At 40.0% G+C, this 25,362-nt stretch overlaps 1 protein-coding gene across 1 annotated transcript; it reads left to right on the top strand.

Moving 5' to 3' along the window:
* The first annotated feature begins 16,424 nt into the window (after positions 1 to 16,424).
* Positions 16,425 to 18,076, top strand: LOC109168179 (cytochrome P450 CYP736A12-like). The gene is made up of 2 exons (XM_019317221.1): positions 16,425 to 17,335; positions 17,427 to 18,076. The coding sequence occupies exons 1-2, from the start codon at positions 16,463 to 16,465 to the stop codon at positions 18,039 to 18,041; spliced, it is 1,488 nt and encodes a 495-aa protein (XP_019172766.1). The 5' UTR covers positions 16,425 to 16,462; the 3' UTR covers positions 18,042 to 18,076.
* The last annotated feature ends 7,286 nt before the right edge of the window (positions 18,077 to 25,362 follow it).

Here is a 25,362-nt window from a genome sequence, read left to right as displayed (position 1 = left end):
CACGATCAACATCAAGGGAGAAGAGTTCCCTAGCGATCTAATCCAGTACGACTTGGACGGGATGGATGTGGTCTTAGGTATGGACTGGTTGGGGCGGTTTAGAACCCAAATCCTGTGCAAAGATCAGAAGGTGGTGCTACGAGGACCCAGCGGGAAAAGGGTGTCATACCGTGGAAAGTTGGAAGAACCCGGGATTAAGCTGGTGTCTATGACAAAGATGAAGAGGTATATGGATAAAGGCAATGAGTTGTACTTGTGTTCGGTCGAGAACTTGAAGGCAAAGGGGGAAGTGGCTCAATCTATAACCGTAGTCCATGAATTTCTTGATGTATTTCCAGAGGAAATACCGGGTATGCCTCCTACTAGGGAAGTGGAGTTCTCAGTGGACCTTATGCCAGGCATTGCACCCATTTCTAAGGCCCCATATCGTTTGGCTACGCCAGAAATGCAAGAGTTGAAGACCCAATTGCAAGAACTCCTCGATAAAGGTTATATCCGGCCCAGTACATCCCCATGGGGAGCTCCGGTTTTGTTCGTAAAGAAGAAGGATGGAAGTATGAGGTTGTGTATCGACTACCGGGAGCTGAACCAAGTCACCATTAAGAACGAATACCCTCTCCCAAGTATCGACAACTTGTTTGACCAAATTCGCAGCGCAGGAGTGTTTTCCAAAGTTGACTTGAGGTCGGGGTACCATCAGATAAAGGTAGCAGACAAGGACATTCCTAAGACTGGGTTTCGGACTCGGTACGGTCACTACGAGTTTACAGTTATGCCGTTTGGGTTGACTAATGCCCCTGCAGTTTTTATGGACTTGATGAACAGAGTGTTCAAACCCCACCTCGATGATTTTGTGATCGTGTTCATCGACGATATTTTGGTCTATTCGAAAGATAAGAGGGAGCATGTTGGACATCTTCAGACAGTACTCCAGATCTTGAGGGAGAAGCAGTTATACGCCAAACTCTCTAAGTGTGAGTTTTGGAAAGACAGTGTGACGTTTCTAGGCCACGTGATTGATAGTAGGGGGATTTCTGTGGATCCAGACAAGATACGAGCAGTGAAAGATTGGACTGTACCTTCATCGGTGACGGAAGTAAGAAGTTTTCTTGGTTTAGCGGGTTATTATCGAAGGTTTGTTTTGGATTTCGCCAAGGTGGCTCAACCATTGACTAAGTTGCTAAGGAAAGAAGTGCCTTTCGTTTGGGATCAAGCTTGTGAGTTAGCATTCCGAGATTTGAAGGAGAGGCTCACGTCTGCACCAGTCTTAATATTGCCATTAGGAACGGAAGGGTTTGAGGTATACAGTGATGCGTCCAAGAAAGGACTAGGTTGTGTGTTGATGCAAAATGGGAGAGTGATTGCTTACGCCTCACGCCAGCTTAAAGTTCACGAAGAGAACTACCCTACACATGATTTGGAATTGGCCGTCGTTGTGTTCGCTTTGAAAATTTGGAGACATTACCTATATGGGGTACGTTGCATGATCTTCACGGATCACAATAGTCTAAAATATATTTTCACCCAAAAGGATCTCAACATGCGACAACGAAGGTGGTTAGAACTCATCAAGGACTACGAGTTAGATATTCAGTATCATGAAGGAAAAGCTAACGTAGTGGCGGACGCCCTAAGTCGGAAATCGAAGCATACAGCCAGTTCTATTTGGGTAGTGGCGGATGAACTTTGTAAGGAGCTCCAACGGATGAACTTGGAATTGGTGGAACAAGGAGATGTGGAGGCAGAAGTTTGTTGTTATAACATAAGGATCGTACCTACATTCCTGGGAGAAATTAAGGAAGAGCAGCAAAAGGATGCATATTTGATGAAGGTAAGGGATGACCTAGCTAAAGGGAAAGGGGGACCTTTTGAGTTGTCTATGGATGGAGTGCTGAGGTATAAGGGACGGTTGTGCATACCCGCGTCTTGTGAGCGCTGGAAACGACAGATTTTGGAAGAGGGTCATAATACACCCTATTCGGTCCACCCCGGAGGAGACAAATTATACAAGGATGTAAAGGGGTTCTTTTGGTGGCCTAATATGAAGAAGGAAGTTGCAGAGTTTGTTGGGAAATGCCTTAACTGCCAAAAGGTAAAAGCGGGACGTTGTAAGGTAAAGGGGTTGGTACAACCATTAGAAGTTCCATAAGGAAAGTGGGATTCTATATCTATGGATTTCGTGGGAGGACTACCGACGACCCGTTCGGGTAAGGACAAAATCTGGGTGATAGTTGATCGTTTGACCAAGACTGCCCGCCTTATCGCAATGAAGGAGACCTGGACAATGACACAGTTGGCTCAAGCTTATGTCAACCAAGTGGTAAATATCATGGAGTTCCGAGGGATATTGTCTCCAATAGGGATTCAAGGTTCTTGTCTCAATTTTGGAAATCCTTGCAAGCAACCCTTGGAACTAAGCTAAGTCTCAGTACTGCTTTCCACCCCAGCCACCGATGGACAAACAGAAAGGACTATACCGACTATCGAAGATATGTTGAGAGCTTGTATGTTGGATTTTCAAGGATCTTGGGAGGACCATTTGGATTTGATCGAGTTTTCTTACAACAACAGTTATCATTCGAGCATTCGCATGGCACCTTATGAAGCTCTCTATGGACAGAAGTGTCGCAGTCCGCTTTGTTGGGAGGATCTTTTCAATCCGATAGTTTTGGGACCGCAATATTTATTGGACACATCCGAGAAAGTTAAACAGATTCAGGAAAGGATGAAGTCGGCTCAGAATCGTCAAAAGTCTTATGCTGATTTGGCTAGAAGACAAGTGGAGTTCTCGGTTGGGGATAAAGTTTGGTTGAAAGTATCTCCTACCCGAGGAGTAATGCGGTTTGGAAAGAAAGGGAAGTTGAGCCCTAGGTTCATAGGCCCGTATGAAATCCTGGAGAGGGTTGGGAGTTTGGCTTACCGTTTGGCGTTGCCTATGGAGTTGGAAAGGGTGCATAACGTGTTCCACGTATCACAGCTCAAGAAATATGTTCACGACCCGGCCCATGTCTTACCACCAGAAGTAATACCGTTAGATGAAGATTTGTCTTACGAAGAAAGGCCGCTCAGAATTTTGGACTTTAAGACTCGGGTGGTCACATCATGGGGTTGAGGAAGCTACTTGGGAGCTGGAGGCATCGATGCGGGAGCGATACCCTGAGTTGTTTGTGGAAGGTACCCCGTTTTCCTCGTTTGTTGTTTGCCTTGTGTGCTTGCTTGTTGTTGCTTGTTGCCTTGTTGTTTAGCTAGCTTGTTAGTGGGTGTTTAGAGTTAGAAGTGTAGTTCTTGGTTGTTGTCTAGAAGTTGGTGGTTGTGTTGAGGCTAGAATTCTTGATGCTCAATCTATCCGTTTGTTAAACTCTTGCCAACCCTTGAATTTGAAATGCCTTCTTTCTTTGCTTTGGAATACTTCTTTGCTTTGGAATCCTTGTGAGTTCTTTTGGAGTTTTTGACCAAAAGAGTTATTCTTGAACTTCTTGTCACAATGTCGTTTCCTTTCACCGTTTACTTTTAATTCGTCGTACCCAAGCTTCGGGGACGAAACTTCTTTGAAGGGGGACAGGATGTGATACCCCAAAAATCCATATTCAATCCATGGATTAATTGAGTAATTAATCCTATTTTATTTGAGGAATTAATTCCTAAAATCCTGATTTTTAATACTCAAGGACTAGTATTTGACTAGTCAACCTTTAAGTTGTGTTGTACCTTGTGCTTTGAGGGGAGTTCCCTTGTTCCTTACACTTTCTAAAGGTTAGTAAGGTTATTCTTGACTTTTCACCAAGAGTTAGTATTGTAACCTAACCTAGAAGACTTCTTCATTTCATTCCTTACAATTCTTAGAAATTAGCTCTACCTTCTCTCTAGAAAAGAAGCGTAGCTTATTCTCCAAGCCAAGTTAAGACCCTTGTCAAGATTTCAAGTTTTGCTTCCAAGATTCAACCTTTCACCTATTTGGGCATCTAGGAGGGTAAGATCTAAGTTTATCTTGTCTTTTTGGTTCCATCTTAGTTGTCTTTTTCTTAAAGGTAGGATCTTTATGATCTTTTGGTTTGATCTTGAAGTGGGTTTGGAAAGTAAGCCTTGTGGGGAGCTTGTTGTGGTGTAAAGTGAAGTCTTTTGGTCTACAAGAGGTAACCCATGCTCTACAAAACCTATTTTGTTTACCTATATGTGATTTCTTGGATTCTACTTGTGTTTTGCTATGAAATGTGAGGGTTTATGCATTTGTCTTGTGATAATGCATATCTAGAGCTTGTGTTTAGGGTTCCTTTGTGCCATTGCTTGGCATTTTCCATGGTTCAAGTCATTTTGTTGTATTGGGTGAGATTTGGCATGTTTTGGACTTGAATTTGTGTTTGGAGAAGAAAATCCCCGAAGGGATTATTTTGCCCAGGAGTATGTACCCGCGGGCGGAACGGCGGGGAGAGCCCTACCCGTCGGCCTACCCGCGGGTACAAAGCCCTGTGGGAATGTGTTCCCGCGGGCGTAACCACGGGCTGGGCACTACCCGTGAGTCCACCCGCGGGTACACGGTGGTGTTTGTTCGGGATTTGTTCCCCGTCATCCGTTTGTCTCGGTATTTGGTCTTTTGACTTCCCGTTGTTCTTTCGTGGAACTATTTGAGCATCTTATTGATGTTTCGTATGTCTAGAGCTATATGGTAGGTATCCATGTAGGACTTTGGTGTCTTGAATCGTGCTAAGTGTTCAACATTGTGTTTCGTTGGACCGAGAGGTGTCTTGTATGTTCTTCGGAACTATCTTGAGTTTCCCCGTTGTTAAGCATGCTAGTTTATTGTCTTAATGCTAGCGTGTGTGTTGTTTGTACCTTCCGTTTGGTGGATGATAACTTGTGTTATTCATCGTTGTTGTCGTTGGGTTGTGACCCATTCCTTGATTGAGTATGGTTTCATACCTTCGTTGTAATCCGTTGATTGACTCGTGTGAGTGGTGGTGCGTGTGTGGCTTTACCTGGATTGCACGATTAGTGGTATGGGACGCTAGTCACCAAGGTATTGCAGCGGTCCTCGTGGTGGCCGTGATGTGATTATGGAGATGTGTTCCTTTGAGTAAGGTTCACGTGATTGGGGGATAACATGTATTATCCGGGCATGTATTTCGCCGTGTACGGTACCTTGTGTATTATGAATTGGTGGTCTTGTTGGTGGTTTGTTGGTGGGGGACGACGGTCCCAGGAGGGAAAAAGTTGGACTAAGAAGTTCAGGGGTCCTGGAGGTAATGGTTGGCATGAAGGTACAAGGTTGGGGGTAGCCATAAGGTTGGAACAGGGCATAAGGAAGGCATATCAACTCGTGATGGGTGATGTCACGAGGGCTTGTGTAGCCGTTGTTGTGAGTTCTCTTTCTTGTGACGTGTGTAGTCACAAGGGCATGTGTTGCCATGCGTGAGTCTTATTCCTTTGTGTTGTGGTTAACCTTTGTGGTTTGGGATGTGTTCCCGTGTTATCTTTGAGAGTGATGAGTCTTGTGTTGACTGTTGATCTTGGCTTTTGACTTATATACTTATGTATTCTGTTTGGAAAATGGTTTTATGGCTTATATCTATCTATATATGATACTTAACGGTATTGGTGGGTTACCAGCATTATCGCTGACCGGGCGTCGTCCCAATGTTTATCTTTGTATCTTTCAGGTGATGTTTAGACGAGCGCGATGTCTAGTGCCTGGTAGCTTAGCACCTTTATCTTTGTTTTTGTGGCCTGTGCGCCAATGTAGTTAGACTGATGTTTTGGGATAGATGTATGCACTTGCAGATTGTTTGCCGTAGCGTTTACCATGTTTGGTAGACGTGGCGTGACACCCCGTTGAATTTCTTTTATCCAGTTCTCGTTTTATCTTCCGATGTGCTAGTTTTGTTGTTTAATCTGCATGTGTTAGGGCTTTTATTTGGGCCTTGTTTGGGGGGTGTTACAAAGATATATCCTAGGAAACTCTGGTTTTAAAACCGGAATAGACTCGACAGATAAGGATAAGCACATTCAACAGTTATAACCAAGCATATAAAGATACTAGCATATATTCTATGGTCACAGATTCACTTCATCTCATTCATATCATCATTTCATTCGTATCTCATCACACAAGCATACTTTGGTGGTGCTACAGGACCAATCGCATGCCCATACATGAGGGTCAGCGCATATAGCTCTGACACGGCCCGCAGCACCCTGCCTCGTATCGCAACACGAGGGGTGTCGATCGCAACCGACCGATGAACCGCAGCTCATCATAATGTTTGATCGCAACCAAACAGTGGACCGCAGCCCAAGAGTGATCATCTGACCGCAGCCAGGAATAAGAACCGCAGCTCATGTAAAACGTTTGATCGCAACCAAACGGTGGACCGCAGCCCAAGAGTGTAATTCTGACCGCAGCCAGCTTCTGAACCGCAACTCAGGAATAACCAATTTGATCGCAACCAAATTGGGGTATCATGCACGCATAACACATAGCAAGCACATGCAACCCACATTAAAACATTGGGGAAAGGGAGAAAACGTATAATGAAACCTATGCGTGGTCATCCACATACTAGGATTAATCCTAAGGGGTTCATACTTCTTTCACCTATGCCAACCGGATACCAATTCGACTAGCATGCGATATATAAAACTCTTTTATCCTACGAACGGTACCCGAAACATCAAACTAGACTTAGGCATGATAAACGGAGTCCGTTGGGACACCACGAGGGTCGGGGAAACATCAAACGGGGAAGCCGAAGTCCCAAGTTGGGAAATTTCCAGCGGGAAGCCGGTGGGTGGAGGATCACCCGCCGGTGATAAACCTCCGGGCAGCGGGTGCCCGGCGGGCAGTCGTCTATCCGCCGGCTGCCCGCTGCCGGCGGCGTCACTTTCGGGCAGCGGGTAAGTGGCGGGTCCCCCTACCCCCACCTACCCCCTACTGACTCTTTATCAAAATAAACGTCCCGGGATCCTTTGTGGAACCCGAAACCATGCTTAGACACTTTTAAACGCAATTGATGACACCACGTAGACAATTAACGGATCAAAAGCAAGAATCATACAGCACACATCCTATCATGATTTCTAAACATAATCAACCCCCTAACATGCGAATTCCCATCCAAATACATCAAGAATATAACAATACGAATTTCATGATTCATCCTAGGGCTCTAATCACATTTAAATCATCAAGATCATAATTCATCTTTTAACATCAAGAAACATCAAGATTCATCAAGAACATCACATAATCATCAAGAACCTCTTATCGTCATCAAGATCATCAAGATCACACATAAAATCATCTCACCAATTATCAAGATCATATCATCAATATCATAAATGATTCATCAAGACACAAGCGTAGAGAAGAAGCCAAAGAAGATAATTATAGCAAAGAAAATAGGTTTTGTTAAGACATGGGTTACCTCTTAGCCTTAATTAGAATCCTTGGCTATAAAGGGTCTTTCTCTAAGATCTTCTCTTCTTGATTTCTCCTATGGGAATTCTTGGGAATTCTTATGTGGTGTAAGCCTTTGTGGTGTCGGTTCTAGGTGCCTCCTATTCCCCCTATTTATACACCTAAGAGTCCCAATTAGGGTCCAAATACTATGGGCTTGCTAATTCTATTCCTTATAGGACTAAGGAGTTGGTTATAGGGATGAGGGTCCATGGGTTATGGTGGACCCTTTCTTAGTTGATTAATGGGTTTTAATTCTCTTTTTAGGGTAAGTGATTAAATAATTAGTTAGGGTTAGGGGTCGTAACACGGGGTGTTACAATTATATTAATTATCCCTCATGAGACAATGGGATATTACATGGTTAATGACTTTCACATACCAAAAAGGTGCGAGTCATTGTGAATATTTGGGCAATTAGACAAGATCAAAATCTGTGGACTAATCCGGAGAATTTCATTCCAGAAAGATTTGAAGGGAGTAATATAGATTATCGAGGGCATGATTTTGAATTCATTCTTTTTGGTTCTGGCAAAATAAATTGTCTCGGTTTACAACTTGCAATCACTATGGTCCTATTAGTAGTGGCACAACTAGTGCACTGCTTTGATTGAGAACTTACTATTGGTATGTCATTCAAAGAGTTAGACATGACTGAAGAATTTGATCTTGTGATGACTCGTGCCAAGCAAATGATGGTAGTTCCTAACTACCGGTTACATATTTATGTAAATTAGTGCTTAAAGCACTTCTTTTCTTTACATGAATAAGGGATGTAGTACTTGTTAGTTGTTAGTAATGCAAAAGAAGTAGTAGGATAGTTTGGGTCTTTATTTTCCACTCTTTTTCCACATTGAAAGAATAAAGACTCTTTTACAGTACGTTTGGTTCACGGAATGAATTTTGAGGTAATAGAAATGCTATTTCATAAGGACTGGAATAGGCAAGGAATAGAGTAAGAATTATATTTTATTGTTTGGTTCGCGGAAGGAATAGACTTTAGGAATTATATTACAGTGTTTGGTTGGTTTATGGAATAGAAATGAAATATGTTTTAAAAGACATAGATACCCTTATAAAAATATGTGGTGGTGGCGATTGTGGCGGTGATAGTGGTGGCGGCGGCGGTGGTGGTGGCCTGGTGGCAATGGTGGTGGTGGGGTGGTGGTGTTGGTGGCAGTGGAGATGGTAGGGTGGTGGTACTGGTGGTGGCGGCGGTGGTGGCGATGGCGATAGTGGCAGTGATGAAATAGCAAATAAATTTAATTGAGGGTAAAATAAGAAATATCAACTTTAGACTATTCCTGAGAGTCTTTCTTATTTATGCATTAGTGTGGTCACGGTTTAGTTGGATTGTTATATCATTGAGCATGATCTACTTTGGTGAACCAAATTAAAATTCTTTTAAAGTTTATTTATTTTTATTTCTTTTTATATAAATAAAATTAATATATAAAATAAATCATTTAAAAACTCTAATTAAGATATTTTAAATAATCCTCATATTGATATTTTTATTTTAATGTTTCAAATTAATATACAATTATATTAAGTCAAGATATTAGGTTCATTTTCAATATACAACGAGGTTGTGTTCATTATATTTCAAAATAATGTAGGTTAATACATTTTTACAATACTAATGCAAATACATCATTATACTAATAAAACATTAAATAAATTCATTAAACAAGCACAACAAGTTCATTTTCACAATACTACAAGTTTATTTTCACAAATGTAATGCAACTACGTTATAATAATGTTGGATCTCAAATAGATTAATAGGTTCATTTTCACAATATTTGTGGTTTATTTTTACAAGACTGAATGTTTAGTTTTATAATAATAATGCAAATACATCATAATACTGAAATAGGCTGGCTCATTAAGAGAATGTTGATGTTCATTTTCACAATACAAAAGTTTCGTTTTAGCAATATTGCAAATCAATTAATAAACAATTAAGATTCAAAATATATTAATATATGTATCACTCAAAAATATCAATGAGATATTTTGATGAGAATATAGATTGTGTTGTATTCAATCATAATGTCTGAGAGTACAGAGAGCGAATATATAGATACTAGATAGAATCCTAGTCTAACACGAATAATATAGTCCTAGTCTAATATGGATAACATAGTCCTAATACTCCCCTCAAGCACAAGGTTGGCTAGCCAAAACATTGAGCTTGTCACGGAGAGAATTAAAACAAATAGACGAAAAAGACTTGGTGAAGATATCTGCTAGTTGATCCTTGGTTGAAATAAAGTGCACCTCTAACTCCTTTTTGGCTACTTTATCGCGAACAAAATGATAATCAATCTCAATGTGCTTCTTGCGGGCATGAAACAATGGATTGGCACATAAGTAAGTAGCTCCCAAATTATCACACATAGTCGAGGAAGAGATGCAGGTGGGATGCCGATCTCGTGTAGCAGAGAAACAAGCCATGTAGCCTTAGCAAATACATCAGTTAGACCCTTTGTATTCTGCTTCAATTGAAGAACGTGCTACTGTCCATTGCTTCCGACAAACCCAAGATATAAGATTACTCCTCAAGAACACAGCAAAACCACTAGTAGACTTGCGATCATTCAGATCGCCAGCCCAATCTGAGTCAGAATAGGCGTGAATATCCATCGATGCAGATTGTGAAATACACAGACCAAAATGCAAGGTGCCTTTGACATATCATAGGACTCTTTTTAGCGAGGCCCAGTCCGTAATAGTGGGGGCATGCATATGTTGACACAAGAGATTAATAACATAAGACAGATAAGGACGAGTTACCGTAAGATATTGGAGAGCACTAGCAAGACTTCTATATTGTGTTGGATCGGCATAGGGAGTGGCAACATCGTCGGTGGTTTTCGCGATAGAGACAGACGTGACCACTGGCTTACAGTCCACCATGTCAGCACGTTTGAGAATATCCTTCATGTACCGTTGTTGAGATAAAAACATACCACCAGATAACGAGACAATTTCAATTTCCAAAAAGAAAGAAGGCACACCCATATCACGAACTTTAAACTCAAGTGCCAATTTATTAATAAGAGCAGTAACACGGTTTGAGTCAGACCCCATAATCAAAATGTCATCAACACACACCAACAAATAAAGACGAACATTATCACGAGAATAGATAAAAAGAGACACATCAGTCTTTGAAGGCGCAAAGCCCACAGAGACTAGAAAATCATGTAGCCTTGTGAACCATGCACGTGGAGCCTATTTGAGACCATAGAGAGATTTTTTAAGCAAACACACATGATCAGGTAATGACTGATCCTCATAACCAGGTGGTTGCTGCATGTAAACAGTCTCAGCTAGCTCGCCATTCAAAAAAGCATTGTGAATATCCAACTGGCGAATAGACCACCCACGCGATACGGCTAAAGATAAGAGAAGACGTACCGTAGTGGGTTTAACCACAGAACTAAATGTCTCAAAAAAAGTCATCTCCAGCAACCTGATTAAAACCCTTGGCCACCAATCGTGCTTTATGACGTTCTATTGAACCATCGACCTTCCGTTTGGTTCTGAAAACTCACTTGCAACCAACAACATTCATACCTGGTTGAGAAGGAACAAGACGACATGTATGATTATGAACCAAGGCATTGAACTCTGCATCCATTGCATCACGCCACTTAGGAAACTTGACCGCCTGAGAGTAACAGGTAGGCTCAGACACCACGGTGGAAGTAGTGGTTAAGGAAACATGTTGATGCGGACCCGAGCTACGAGTGTTCATGCCATGCGACCTAGGAGGCGGAGTGGATCGCCGAGGATGCCCGCGCGGTGTGCCGCGCTGCTCAACCTTCTGGTCCGAGACAGTCCGCTCACTCGATGCGGACTGCTTGTAACCAGCACCGTCACCATGGCCAGAAGCCAACATGGGCTCGTCAATCTGCCGAGTGCCATCAACAAAGGTGCCGAGACATCATTCCCTCGGCTCGTCACAACCGGTGCGGTGGTCCACGGTTCGAACCGTGGCTTAGGAACCTGCGAGGCAATAGGAGAAAAAAAAGGAAACACAGCCTCATCGAATCACACGTGGCGACATATAAAGACCTTGTTAGTGTTAGTATCTAAACAACGATAGCCACGATAAGACGGGGGGTAACCTAGAAAGACAGGCGGAGATGAATGAAATTGTAGCTTATTTCGATTATATGGACGCAAAACATGAAAGCACAAACAACCAAATACCCGCAAGTACGAGTAGGATGGGGGAGAACGATGCAAACGAAAGTGTGGTGACTCATCAGACAAAACACGAGTGGGCATTTTATTTATAAGATAGACAGCAGTCTCAAAAGCATAGTCCCAGAAACGAGAAGGAACAGATTCTTGAGCCATTAAGGACAGTCCTGTCTCAACAACATGACGATGCCTGCGCTCCACCCGTCTATTCTGTTCATGAGTATAGGCACAAGATTCCTGTGACGAATACCTAGAAAAGAAAGGGTGGAACTAAGCTTCTTATATTCTCCCCCTAAATCAGATTGAAAAGAAATAATCTTGCGAGAAAAACAACGTTCAACAAGTGACCGAAACTTATCAAATATGCCATATAATTCAGATTTGGCTCGCATCGGATAATACCATATATACCGTGTGTAATCATCCACAAACAACGCAAAATATTTAAAGCCATTCGTAGAAAGTAACGGCGCATGGCCCCAAATATCAGAATATATTAATTTTAAAGGATGTATACTAGTAGTTTCAACACGAGATAATGGAAAACGAGATGATTTTCCCAATTGACAAGAGGAACAAACATTGGGAAGATCTTTCGAATTAAAATTACTTACAGACGAAGACTCTAAAATTTTGCGTAAGACTCGAGAGTGCGAATGCCCCAACCGCATATGCCAGACAAAAGAGGAACGCACAGCAACGAATGCAGCTGGAGCAGGAGATGACGCAGGCCAGGAGTACAGGCCATCAGATGCATGCCCTTTAAATACGACTTTCTTGGTCAAAATGTCTTTCACAAAGAAACAAAGTGGGTGAAACTCAAAGAAAACATTATTATCTTTGGCAAAACGCTGGACAGATAATAATGAACTAGAAAGATTAGGAACATGCAAAACATCATTTAACTTAAAAGACCTAGAATTAGTGGCTAACGAAGCTAAACCAACATTAACAATAGGCAAACTTGTATCACTGCCAACATGAAGAGTCTCAGGGCCATCATAACCAGTCGCAGAGGTCAACAAAGAAGGATCGGGCGTAGCATGGTTGGTAGCACCAGTATCAGGAAACCACTCATGTGGACCACCCGAGTCATCACCAGAAACGGCTACATTCGCCTGAGGAGCCGGGGAGGGTGAAAAACGCTGAGAACCCGGAGCCCCTAAATATCGTCGTAAACAATTGGCTCCCGTATGACCGAAACGTTTACAAATTTGACACGGATCATCATAGCGCCAAAAACAATTGGCTCCCGTGTGACCGAAACCTTTACAAATTTGACACGGTTCATCATAGCGCCATAAACAATTAGCTCCCGTGTGACCGAAACATTTACAAATTTGACAGGATTCCGTCGCCGCCGAACAAGTGCTCATTGTAATTATGGAATCACATCAACCAACAATTGTAATTAGCGACACTCTTAAGCGCTAAACCCTAACTCCATGAGAGAAAAATTGGAAACTGATACCAGATGAGAATATAGATTGTGTTGTATTCAATCATAATGTCTGAGAGTACAGAGAGCGAATATATAGATACTAGATAGAATCCTAGTCTAACACGAATAATATAGTCCTAGTGTAATATGGATAATATAGTCCTTATAATTTTTAATAATATATTTCGTAATATTGTTTTTATTTATACAAAAATAAAGAATTATATGTGTAAATGAAAATATGCAAATTGATGTTATTTTAATAAACATATATTATTGTTATATGATATTATAATAAAAAATTATATTCAACTATACTTTTTAATAATATTTCTATAGCATTATAACAATGAACTGCGATCCATGATGCAAGGTGGATGGTCCATCATAGATATACTTTGCCGACAAAGTTATGTTTCAAACTTTCAATTGATTATTTTTCAATACAGTTGACCCATGTTGTTTTGTGTCAATCATTATATTTTGCAATTGTTATACCACATACCATGGTTCCTTTTATATTATGGACCCTGATATTTAAAAATTATGTGTTTACATTTAATATATCATAATTTTTCAATTAATAAATTATTGGCATGTAAATAAATTAAAGGTATATAATTTGTTAATTACAAGTACATAACATGTTAACTACAGTCATATAATATGTTATCATTATATCTTGCAATTGTTACACCACAAACCATCGTTCATCTTACATTATAACACTGATTCAAAAATTATGTATTTGTATTTAACATATTATATGCCTCATTAATTAATAAATTATGTGCTTGTAAATAAATTGAAGGCACATAATTTGTTAACTACAAGCACATAACATGTTAACTAGAATTACATAATATGTTATAATATATAACATATTATATGTCTGCAGTTAACATATTATGTGTCTTCAATTTATTTACAAACACATAATTTATTAATTAAAAATGCACATAATATGTTAATTGTCAACACATAATTTGAGTGTCATTTTGGACCAATGCTCACAATGCAATGTAGACCACGTTCCATTGTATAATTTGCCTATATCTTGAACCAATGCCCACCATACGCATTGTAGATCCTCTTCAGATTATGTACATGTAATTAATTTAACTTATTATGTATCTTCAATTAATATATTATGTATTTGTTACAGTTAGTATAGTATGTACTTAGGGCTAACTTATTGGGTAGAGTACGTACATAATATGTTAATGCATAATACCATCTAAGGTCCTCTGAGTATAGTGGTTTTGCCACGTTTAGTCCTAAACTTTCAAATTGACCATCTGTGATCCTTCGACTTTTAAATTTAACCATTTCTGGTCCAAGTTAACCACACTTGGTCCTTCAAATATTAAATTTTAACCAACCATGGTCCTTTCAAGAGGACCACAACTGGTTAAATTTCAAAACTTGAAGGACCATGGGTGGTTAACTTAGATCACGGATGGTTAAATTTGAAAGTCGAAGGACCACAGATGGTCAATTTGAAAGTTTAGGACTAAACGTGGCAAAACCACTATACTCGGATGACCTCAGATGGTATTAACTCCATGTAAATAATTTAGATCAAGTATAGAAAAACTTGAAATCATTAATGACATTGGCTAAGTTTATTTTTCCTTTTTGGTTAGACCATCGGCCCAATTAAGAATAAAAGTATTGGTCAGATTGATTTTTTCATACAAGAAAGAGTTCAAACTTCTAACCACTCTTAAAGAATGAGAGTGCACGATCACGCCAACCAAACTGGTTAACATTTGCTAGGTTTAAGCACCATTCATAACCTCAATTCAAATCCTCAATTCATATTCCTATTTTCAAAGAGAACATGCACCACTGAAACACCTTCAACTCAAATAATCACCTACTGAAAAGAGTTCTGCATAATTTGACTAGAATAGTTGCAATTCATTCTTCAAGACAAGCCTAATTACAGTTTGATGAGCACATAGAAGTATAGAACCTCAAACCCTTGCACAATTAGAATTCGTTCCTAATTCACTAGCAATTAGAAGACGCAATCAAAAGTAAATCCCTTACTCTGTCTTATATTGGGTTCTTTAAATTTGCCAACTTTTCATTAAATTAACTCATTTTTATCACCAAGACTATGTGGTCTGATCTAATGGTATTCGGATTAGACTTCCATTTGGAAGGTTGTGAGTTCAAGCCTCAGTGGAGACGAAGTATATGAGCAGGTTCTTTGAATTGTGTTTCAGTCGGTTGAGAAGATTCTACATTGTAATAGAGTATTCAAAAAAAAAATAATTCATTTTTTTACCTTGAATTTTCATTTGGATAATATATGAAAGACTAAATCAACGTTGCGAATAATTGAAGAATTAAATTTGAACTACACTTATAGTTGAACGATTTTTTTTTAATAGATCTCTAAAATGTATTTTCATTTTGTTAGGTGTCGGTTGGGTTGGGCGAGTTCAACCCCTCATCGATTCGAGACATGACGTTGTGAATTATCATGGAGAGATGTGGTTAATTAAATGGTTAAATGATTAATGTCCACCTATTTATCACCAATTCGTTTTGAGTAGGGTATGGCAATCAAAGAACCAAAAAACTCTATGGTTAAGCGTGCTTGACTTCCAGCAAAAACGGATGGGTTAGTCCCAAATAGAATGTGGGCGTAGGTCGGGCCAAGTCCAATCCCGTGAGGAGATTAATGGCGTGGAGGCTAAGGACCGAATTAGGCATGCTGCGCAACTGGGCTTGATGAACAAATCCAATCCCGTGAGGGGATTAATGGCGTGGAGGCTAAGGACCGAATTAGGACTGTTGCGCAACTGGGCTTGATGAACAAAGGTTGCGGCAAGTGCTGGGGTGGGAAATTGTTATCACCAATTGGTTTTAAGTATTATATGACAACCAGATAACCAGAAACAGATTTTAAAAATGTGTTTAGGGATTTTTTTATTAAAAAAAAAAAACAAACAAAAAAAAGTAGAAGAAATACTCAAAGAAAACATTTGCAAATGCAGAAATTGCCCCTCTTGAAATTAAATATTACATGATCCTACCAATGGGAGAATTACGATTGCCGTTTCCTGCACGTAGCGACAAGCAGAGAGATCTCCCATGCAAGTTAAGCCTGTTATGGATGGATAGAAAGAATATATTTGAACCTACCTCATTGCTTCCGTCAATATTAATTAATAACATATGTGGCTGTCAATTTCTTAGTGTACATTCTTGTTGCCGCCTTATAAAATTAATTAATAACTACTTACACAGTATATAGACTGAAAGGCGACTATATAACTCTTCATTGCCACTTGCTAACTATAGACACCAATATTCAAGAAAAACCATAGAACGACAACATGGCATGGGTTTGGACAACGCTTGCTGTATTTGCAGCTTTGTCTCTCATTCATGGCCTTATGAAGAAGATGAATGGCAAGAAATTGGCACCAGGTCCAAGAGGGCTTCCCATTTTGGGACATCTTCACTTGATTGGTAAAAATCCCCATCAGGATTTGAACAAGCTAGCCAAACAGTACGGTCCGATAATGCATTTGCGATTTGGGTTCGTTGACAATATCGTTGTTTCATCTCCTCAGGCTGCAGAGCTCTTCCTCAAGACTCACGATCTTGTTTTCGCGAGCAGACCGCCTAACGAAGCAGCTAAGTACATCTCTTATGACCAAAAGAATTTGAGCTTTAGCCAATATGGGCCTTATTGGCGCAACATGCGCAAGTTGTGCACATTGCAGTTGCTTAGTAATCTTAAGATCAACTCGTTTCAAGCCATGAGAAGAGAAGAATTGTGTTGTCTTATTGAGTCACTCAAGCAAGCGGCTCTGGATGGTGTGGCTGTTGATTTGAGTGCAAAAGTTTCCGACTTAGCTGCAGACATGACCTGCAGGATGGTGTTTGGGAAGAAGTATGAGATTAAGGACATTGATGAGAGGGGTTTCAAAGGCGCGATTAAAGAAGGTATGCAGCTAGCAGTTAAACCAAATCTTGGGAATTATTTTCCTTATTTGGGTAAGTTAGACCTTCAAGGATTCACTAGAAAAATGAAGGCCATTGCGAAAACCTTTGATCGGTTCCTTGAGAGGATCATTGATGACCATGAACAGAGGGGAAGCAATAGTGAAACAAAGGATTTTGTTGATATTATGTTGTCCATCATGAAGTCAGGGGAAACTGAATTTCAGCTCAGTCGCGAACATGTCAAAACTACTTTATTGGTAATAATTTATTCATTTATCCTACCTATTGTTTTCAAATTTAATATCTTCTATAGTTATGAAAAAAGTAAAAAATTTCATATATACACAGGATCTGCTTGGAGCATCAATAGACACTTCGGCAACCGTGATTGATTGGATGATGGCTGAACTCTTGAAACATCCACAAAAAATGAAAAAAGTTCAAGAGGAATTAGACAACAAGGTTGGTTTGAATAGGATGGTGGAAGAGACAGATTTAGACAGTCTAGAATATTTAGAAATGGTCACAAAAGAATCCCTTAGACTTCATCCCGTGGCGCCATTACTTATTCCTCATGAGGCAAGAGAGGATTGCATGGTTGATGGCTTTTACATACCTAGAAAAGCAACAATCATGGTAAATGTTTGGGCAATTGGACATGACCAAAATGTGTGGGCAAATGCAGAGGAATTCATTCCAGAGAGGTTCGAAGGGAGTAATATAGATTATAAAGGGCGTGATTTTGAACTCATTCCTTTTGGCTCTGGTAGAAGAAGTTGTCCTGGTTTACAACTTGGAATCACTGTGGTTCGAATAGTGGTAGCACAACTAGTACACTGCTTTGATTGGAAACTTCCAAATGGTATGTCATCCAAAGAGTTGGACATGACTGAAGAATTTGGTCTTGTGGTGACTCGTGCTGAACATTTGATGGCTATTCCTAATTACCGATTACATATTTAGGTAAATGAGTGCTACCCTCTTTTATATATATATATATATATATATATATATATATATGGAGGGTATGTTGGACTCCTCGTGAAATTGCAAGTATCACCTAGTGTGAAATTCAACATTACTATAAATAATTTTTAGTTAGATAGAATCTACATTCTATATCTTGTGTAGTGATGCATGCTGTTTAACACCAAATAATAAAACTAAACTAGTATATAGACATGGCAATCTTACAGGGAGTTTTGAGTTAACTACTATTTCTTAGGTAAAGTTTCACTAAGCAAATAAATGATTTTAATTAAAATAAGAACAAAGTAGAAGTCAATAAATTGAATTCAAGAATAAACTAGCAGGAAGACTTTATCAAAATTAATAATTTAAATGCGAGTTTCCAACCCTAATAAGTATTAACTCTAACTGATTTGACATAACCATTGACCAAAAAATATTTATTCATCATAATAGTTTGTTTAAGTTAACCGCAAACTCACATTAACCCCTAACTCACATAGTAGTTACTTAAGAGTAGCAAACACCGCCAACTAAGCCTAATTGATAGTCTAATTAGTAGGCAACCTAACCTTATAACAAACGCTTAGGATTCAATGTTCAATTTCACTAAATTTTATGAATTTGTAGCCAACACAAATAACATTCCCAAAATGAGCAAACATTCAATTCATATCTATATTTTCCTAGAAAGTTCGTAAGCACCTAATTGCTACTCAAATAAAATCTCATCAGTCAAACGAGCAAGAAATCATATAGCAATGAATCATAAGAATAATTAATAAGTATGTGTTTGGATTAATTATTCAATAAAAATTAAATCATAAAAATATAAAATATTATAACGAATAAATAATTAAATTCAAAGTCTAACAAATCAATTCATAAAGTTCTCAATTAGAGTTAGAAATCAAGAACCCTAACTACCATATTTGGAGAATGAACAGCAAAATAATCAAGATTATAGAGACTAGAATAAGAATTTAAAGAAGAAAATCGCCTAAAAAGAGCTCCCCAAACATGAACGTCTGAGCTCCTAGTGCCTGTCGGCGCTCTTCCCTCGTCTTTCGTCACTCCGTTTTCTTTTTTTCTTTCTCTCTATTGTAGTGTTTAATCATTCCTTTCTTCGTTTTCTTTTCCTCCCATTATTTCTTTTATTTTCTGTTAGGAACATATGTATTAGGATTTTGATGATACCAATGTAACTTAGAAGTAGACCCCTAACTTTTTATTATTTGGCTTGTTACCTTCGTTCTAGACGAAAGGTACCTTAACTCATCATGTAATTCGTGTTAAGCTAGACAAACACATGAAACCGAGTTAAGCTCATTCTTAGTTAGGTTTTTCACAACGAAAGAAGAACAGTCCGATGAAGCACAACCTTACGTCTACTGGACAACGAAAGATGAGATAATCTTAGAATACAGAAAGCAGAAGCCGAAAGAAGCGTTCTGTTTGAGAGAACTTTATAACAGTCAAGACAACCTATCTTCTATCAACTCAAGAAGAATGTTGTCAAACGTCTCATCTAAAGATCATCCTAGGAATAAACTTTCCTAAGGTTTGAGAGCACATTTTTCAAGGTGCATTAAATGCCAAGGTACTACTTTTCAGTGCTAGAAGACAAAATAAGCAAAAGTGCTTATCTCCAACGTCTATATAGTACAACTGCATTTAATGAAACAATAAATGCACAAGGCTCTCCGGTTATTGACCACTGGATCATAGGTTTGAAATGCCATCTCCCTCCAATAGATGGATTTACTCTCACCTATAAATACCCATCTTCTCCACATTAGAAGGTGCTGGTTTTTAGAACAACTGAATTCAATCTCTCAAAAACTACATATATAAGTTCACTCTCTCAAGCTTTTGAAATCCAGTGATTCAAAGTGTGAAATTTGAAGAAGACTCATCTGAATTCATTCAAACATCCTTGAAGAAATCTTGCATCTTTGTACACGCTGATCATCCATCCAACCACCAGCCAATCAAGATTTCAACGTGTTGGAGAAACTCAAAGATCATTCAATCCAACCCTCAACTTTGAAGAAGAAGTTGATAGAGGCGGAGTAAACTCGAGGAGTTGAAAAACCTTCAAGAAGCTGTCCGGCTTAGTGATAAAGGAAGCTATCTTGGTGTAATTTGTACTAGGAGTGATAGTGCAAACCTTCCACAAGTTGTGGAAGAAGAGTGGAGTAGGCACAGTTGGTCGAACCACTATAAAAACTCTCTTGTCTATGTCTCTTTACATTTCGGCATTCACTTTCGTGCATCGCATTACATTAGCCCTAACCGAAAGTTCCTCATAAGACCAAACAGTGCAAAGAAGCTTAAAATTTATTTACACATCTGTTGCAAAATAACCCCGAAAGGAGTTATTATATGTGACAAACGAATTGAGTCTATTCACCCCCCCCCCCTCTAGACTCTCCTTTCGACCCTACCGGGACCAACAAGTGGTATCAGAGCAGTTACCTTGAACGGTAAAAGCTTTGCCTTTACTGCCTGGTAGATCCCTTCTCATAAAATCTTAAAATCCGCATCTTTTCGTCTTTGCAATAATTTTTCAAAAAGAAAATGGAAAAGGAGCATTCTAACCGATCTAGGCCTCTTGCCTTTAATCTATCAAAATTTGATGATTGGAAAGTGAGGATGCAGGCACATCTCTCGGCGATCCATGATGAAATGTGGGATGTTATATGCACAGGACCCATCACAGTGATGCTGGTGAATACCAATGCTGCTGCACAAGGAGAGGGTGCAGAACCCATGATAGCGAAACCAAAGGCTCAACTCAACTCTGATGAGAAAACACGAGCTAACCTAGATAATGTTGCTCGAGATATTGTAACACCCCATGTTACGGCCCCTAAACCAATTAATTATTTAAACATTTACCCAAAAGAAAGAATTAAATTTCATTAATTAATTAGGAAGGGTCCACCATAGTCCATGGGCCCTTATCCCTAAAGCCAATCCCTTAGTCCTATAGGAAATAGAATTAGCTAATCCATACCACTTAGACCCTAATTGGGACTCTTAGATATATATATATATATATATAGGGACATAGGAGGCACCTAGAACTCACACCACAATAACTTTCACCACACAAGAATTCCCAAGAATTCCCATAGGAGAAACCAAGAAAGAAGAAATCTTAAAGAAAGACCCTTCATAGCCAAGGAAATTAATTAAGGCTAAGAGGTAACCCATGCCTCAACAAAACCTATTTTCCTTGCTATAATCTTCTTCTTTGGCTCCCTTTATATGCTTGTGTCTTGATGAATTCCTTTATGATAATCGTGATATAATCTTGTTGATTGATGTGATGATTTTATGTGCGATCTTGTTGATCTTGATATTAAAAAGAGGTTCTTGATAATTATGTGATGATTCTTGATGAAATCTTGATGTTTCTTGATGATAGAAATAAAATATGATTTTGATGAATTGGATGGGATTAGAGCCCTAGGTTGGTTTGGGAATTTGTATTGTGATGTTCTTGATTTATATTTGGGTGGGAATTGGCATGTTCGGGTGTTGTTCGTGTCTAGAAGTCATGTTAGGATGTGTTCAATATGATTCTTGCTTTCGATCCATTAATTGTCTATGTGCTGTCATTAATTGCGTTTAAAAGTGTCTAAGCATGGTTTCGGGTTCCACAAAATATCCCGGGACGTTTATTGAGTTAAAGAGTCAGTGGGGGGTAGGTAGGGGTAGGGGTACCCGCCACCTACCCGCTGCCCGAGATTTACCGCCAGGCAGCGGGCAGGCGTTTGCCCGCCGGCCACCCGCTGCCCGGAAGTTCACCACCGGCGGGCAGCCGGCGGGTGACTCCCACCCACCGGCTACCCGCTGGTCCGTTACCCGCCCCGAGTCCTCGGCTTCCCCGTTTGATGTTCCCCATTCCCCGTGGTATCCCAACGGACCCCGTTTGTCGTGCCTGAGTCTAGTTTGATGTTTCGGGTACCATTCGTAGGATAAAGGAGTCTTAGGAATTGCATGCTAGTGAATCGGTAACCCATTGGCCTAGGAGAAGAATGCATGAACCCCTTAGGACTACTCTTAGTATGTGAATGATCACACGTAAGTTTATTTATACGTCTCCGGGCAGTTGGATGGGTTGAGAACCATACCAACTATTAACCAGGCCAGTTGCGATCAGTCAGGTATATAAATATTATATAGGGCTGCGATCCACTATTTGGTTGCGATCAAACGTTGTACATGAGCTGCGGTTCATTTTCCTGGATGCGGTCAGTGATTCACTTCTTGGGCTACAGCCCACGGGCCTCGTGTGCGGATGATCCACCGACTGGACGCGCCAGCGGTGTGTAGGGCCACCAGCCTGAGGAAGACCATAACCCACCGAATGAGTGATCAGGCGGTGTGTAGGGCTATGGTTGGCTACGATCCACCGAGTGAAGGGCCAGCGGTGTGTAGGGTCGTAGTCTCCGAGGATCTCCGCCCACCGACTGAGTCCCTCAGCGGTGTGTAGGGCTTGATTCACTACGATCCACCGACTGTGCTCATCAACGATGTGTAGGGTCGTAGTCCCATAAGAGGATCACAGTCCACCGACTGAGCGCGTCAGCGGTGTGTAGGGATGTGATCCGCCGTCAAGCTTTTGGCAGTCTGTACGGTTGGTTGCGATCAACCCCTTCATGCTGCGGTATGAGGTAGGGTGCTGCGGGGCCATGTTAGTGCTATACGCACTAACCCGCATGTTCGGGGCATGCGATTGGTCCCGTGGCGCCACCAAAGTGTGCTTATGTGATTTGAATGATGATTTGAATGATGACTTGAATGACGAATGAATGATGATTGAATAATGATGTGGATGATTTGAAAGTAAACTGTGACCTTAAAAATATGTTCATTATGATGTTGTCTCTATATAACTGTTTAACATGATTGAATGTGCTTACCCCTACTTGCTGAGTCTATCCCTGATTTTAAAGCTAGAGTCCCCTAAGTATATCTCTTCCTGCTTCAAAATGGTTTTCATATATCTATATATAAATATCTACCTATATTGTATTTCAACGCGTTGGAGTGGGTTACCAGCATCATTAGCTGAAACAGATATATTTCGCTTTCAGGCACAGATGAGTAGACACCGGAGCGCGCTAGAGATCCGGAGCGTAGACTAGTTAGTTTCCCTTTCGGCCTGCGTGCCATGATTATGTATTGACATTGCTTTGAGGTTGTTTAGTTAGTTTAGCCTGTGCATCTGAGTTTTCCAGCTCAGATGTGGCATAGCACCCCGCACTCTTATGTTAATTTTGGGATTTAATGAGAATTCACCTTTTATTATATAAGCTTTAAAAGTTTCAAAATTTCGGAGTGTTACAGATATACTCTACAAATCTCTGGACGATTCATTGTTTCCGCTAGTTCGCAAATGCAAAACAGCAATCGAAATCTGGAACGTTCTTATGAACTTGGGAGAAGGAGATGTGCAAGAAAAGGACAACAAACTCACTGTTGCCATGAAAAAGTTTGAAGACTTCAAGATGATGCCAAATGAAGCTACCACCGACATGGAGCTCAGATTCACCAAGCTTCTAGGTGATCTTTCAGACCTCGGAAAAGAGCTCACGGAAAAGGAGAAGAATTTGAAAATTCTTCGAGGTCTCCCGAAATCTTGGGACATGAAAGTCACCGCAATGAGAGATCATCGCGATATGAAAACCACGAGCACAAGCAAAATCTTCAGTGATCTGAAAGCTTATGAGTTTGAGCATGAACCAAAGGAGTTGGAAGAACCCGAGATCAGAAACGTGGCTTTGGTAGCCAACCAACAGCCCTCATCGTCAAACAGGTCAACCTCTAACTCTTCAAATTTTTTATCTGACGAGCAATATGCCATGTTTATTAGAAAAATGAAAAGATTCATGCGAAAAAACAACTTCCAAGATTTTCAACGATCATCAAGCCGAAGGCAACACGAAAGATCTCCACTTCCACCAAGACAAGATACTGTAGATTCCCAAATGCTGTGCTATAACTGTCGAAAGCCTAGACATTTTAAGGCAAATTGCCCACATCCAATGGTGAGCAAACATCAGGACTCCGGCACGACAAAAGAAATCAGCGAATCTATTAAAAGGAGTGACAAACCAGAATCATCGAACTCTAGAAACGAAAGAAGGAGAAAAGCAATGGTCGTAAATGAAACAACTGAAAACAATGAATCCAAAAGCAGTTCCTCAAGCTCAAGCTCGGACGATGACAGTGCTGAAGAAGAAAAGGGACTGCTGTGTCTATTCAGCGAGGAAGAAGAATCAAGCGAAATGTGTCTTATGGCACAAGATGAAGAGGTAGACTCTCAATCCTCCTCCTTTCTTTCGTTAGAAACAAACTCATCAAATGATCAAAACTCCAATGAATCTGTCAGCGATATGATGAGGAGATTTGCTATCATAAATAGCACATACTCAGAATTGAAAGAGGAAAATTCTCGACTATTGATCAGCCACAATGAGCTAAGGCGAGTTCGAATTGAGAACGTAAAGCTAGCCATTGTAAAGGATCAACTCGAAAAGCAAATTCTATCTCTCAAAGAGCAGTGTACAGAAAGAGAAAAGCGGGAGCAACATTTGCGTGAAGTTCTTAAATCATTTAATAATTCGTCCAAGCTGATGGACCGAATGGTAAATGGTTCAAAACCGCCTGGGGAAAGAACCGGAATTGGTTATGACATCGGCTCCTCTTCACATGTAACCTTAAATAAACCCACTAATGTTTACACCCGTGAAAGTTTTACATCTGCGTTTGTTCAAGGTCCCACTCAAATGTCTGAGCCAATGACCGAAATTAACAATGGTGAAATACCACATTCAACAAGCCAGCCTAAGGGAACGGCTGTACAACGTATTGTGGATCCAAGAAATGAAAATTCCTTGAAAGGCAATCCTAGGCACAAAAATGCCAAATGGAATGGACCAAACAGAAATAGAGTTAATCTATATCAAAAGAAAGGTTAGCCCACAAGAAATGATCAATCAAGGACAAAACCGAATGTTAATCAGAGGTAAAATCGTCCTAAAAATCCTCCACAAGGAAATTGACATATCAGACATGCCGAGAGGTCATTCAGAAGACTGAGGACAGGCAATGGATGGAGTGGACCAACCGAGGAAGATTGGTTTGATTATCCCGAACCTCTGTCAAAAGAGCAATTCTACAAGATACATCTGCATAAACAAACCAATTATTCCAAGCAGTATCATAATCCTCCTGCTGATTATTTTCAAGAACGATATAAGAACAAAACCTTTTCAAAAATCTTCTACGATTATCGTGG

This window comes from Ipomoea nil, unplaced genomic scaffold (assembly GCF_001879475.1).
Source record: "Ipomoea nil cultivar Tokyo-kokei standard unplaced genomic scaffold, Asagao_1.1 scaffold3192, whole genome shotgun sequence".
Lineage (NCBI taxonomy): Eukaryota > Viridiplantae > Streptophyta > Magnoliopsida > Solanales > Convolvulaceae > Ipomoea > Ipomoea nil.
Note: the sequence above shows the minus strand (reverse complement) of the source record. Positions and strands in the feature narration are given on the sequence as shown.

Bases quoted from the DNA above. Each gene is read 5' to 3' on its own strand.
- LOC109168179 (XM_019317221.1), top strand. From the start codon at position 16,463: ATGGCATGGGTTTGGACAACGCTTGCTGTATTTGCAGCTTTGTCTCTC. The intron at 17,336-17,426 runs GTAATAATTTAT...ATATATACACAG, and splicing joins ATGTCAAAACTACTTTATTG to GATCTGCTTGGAGCATCAAT.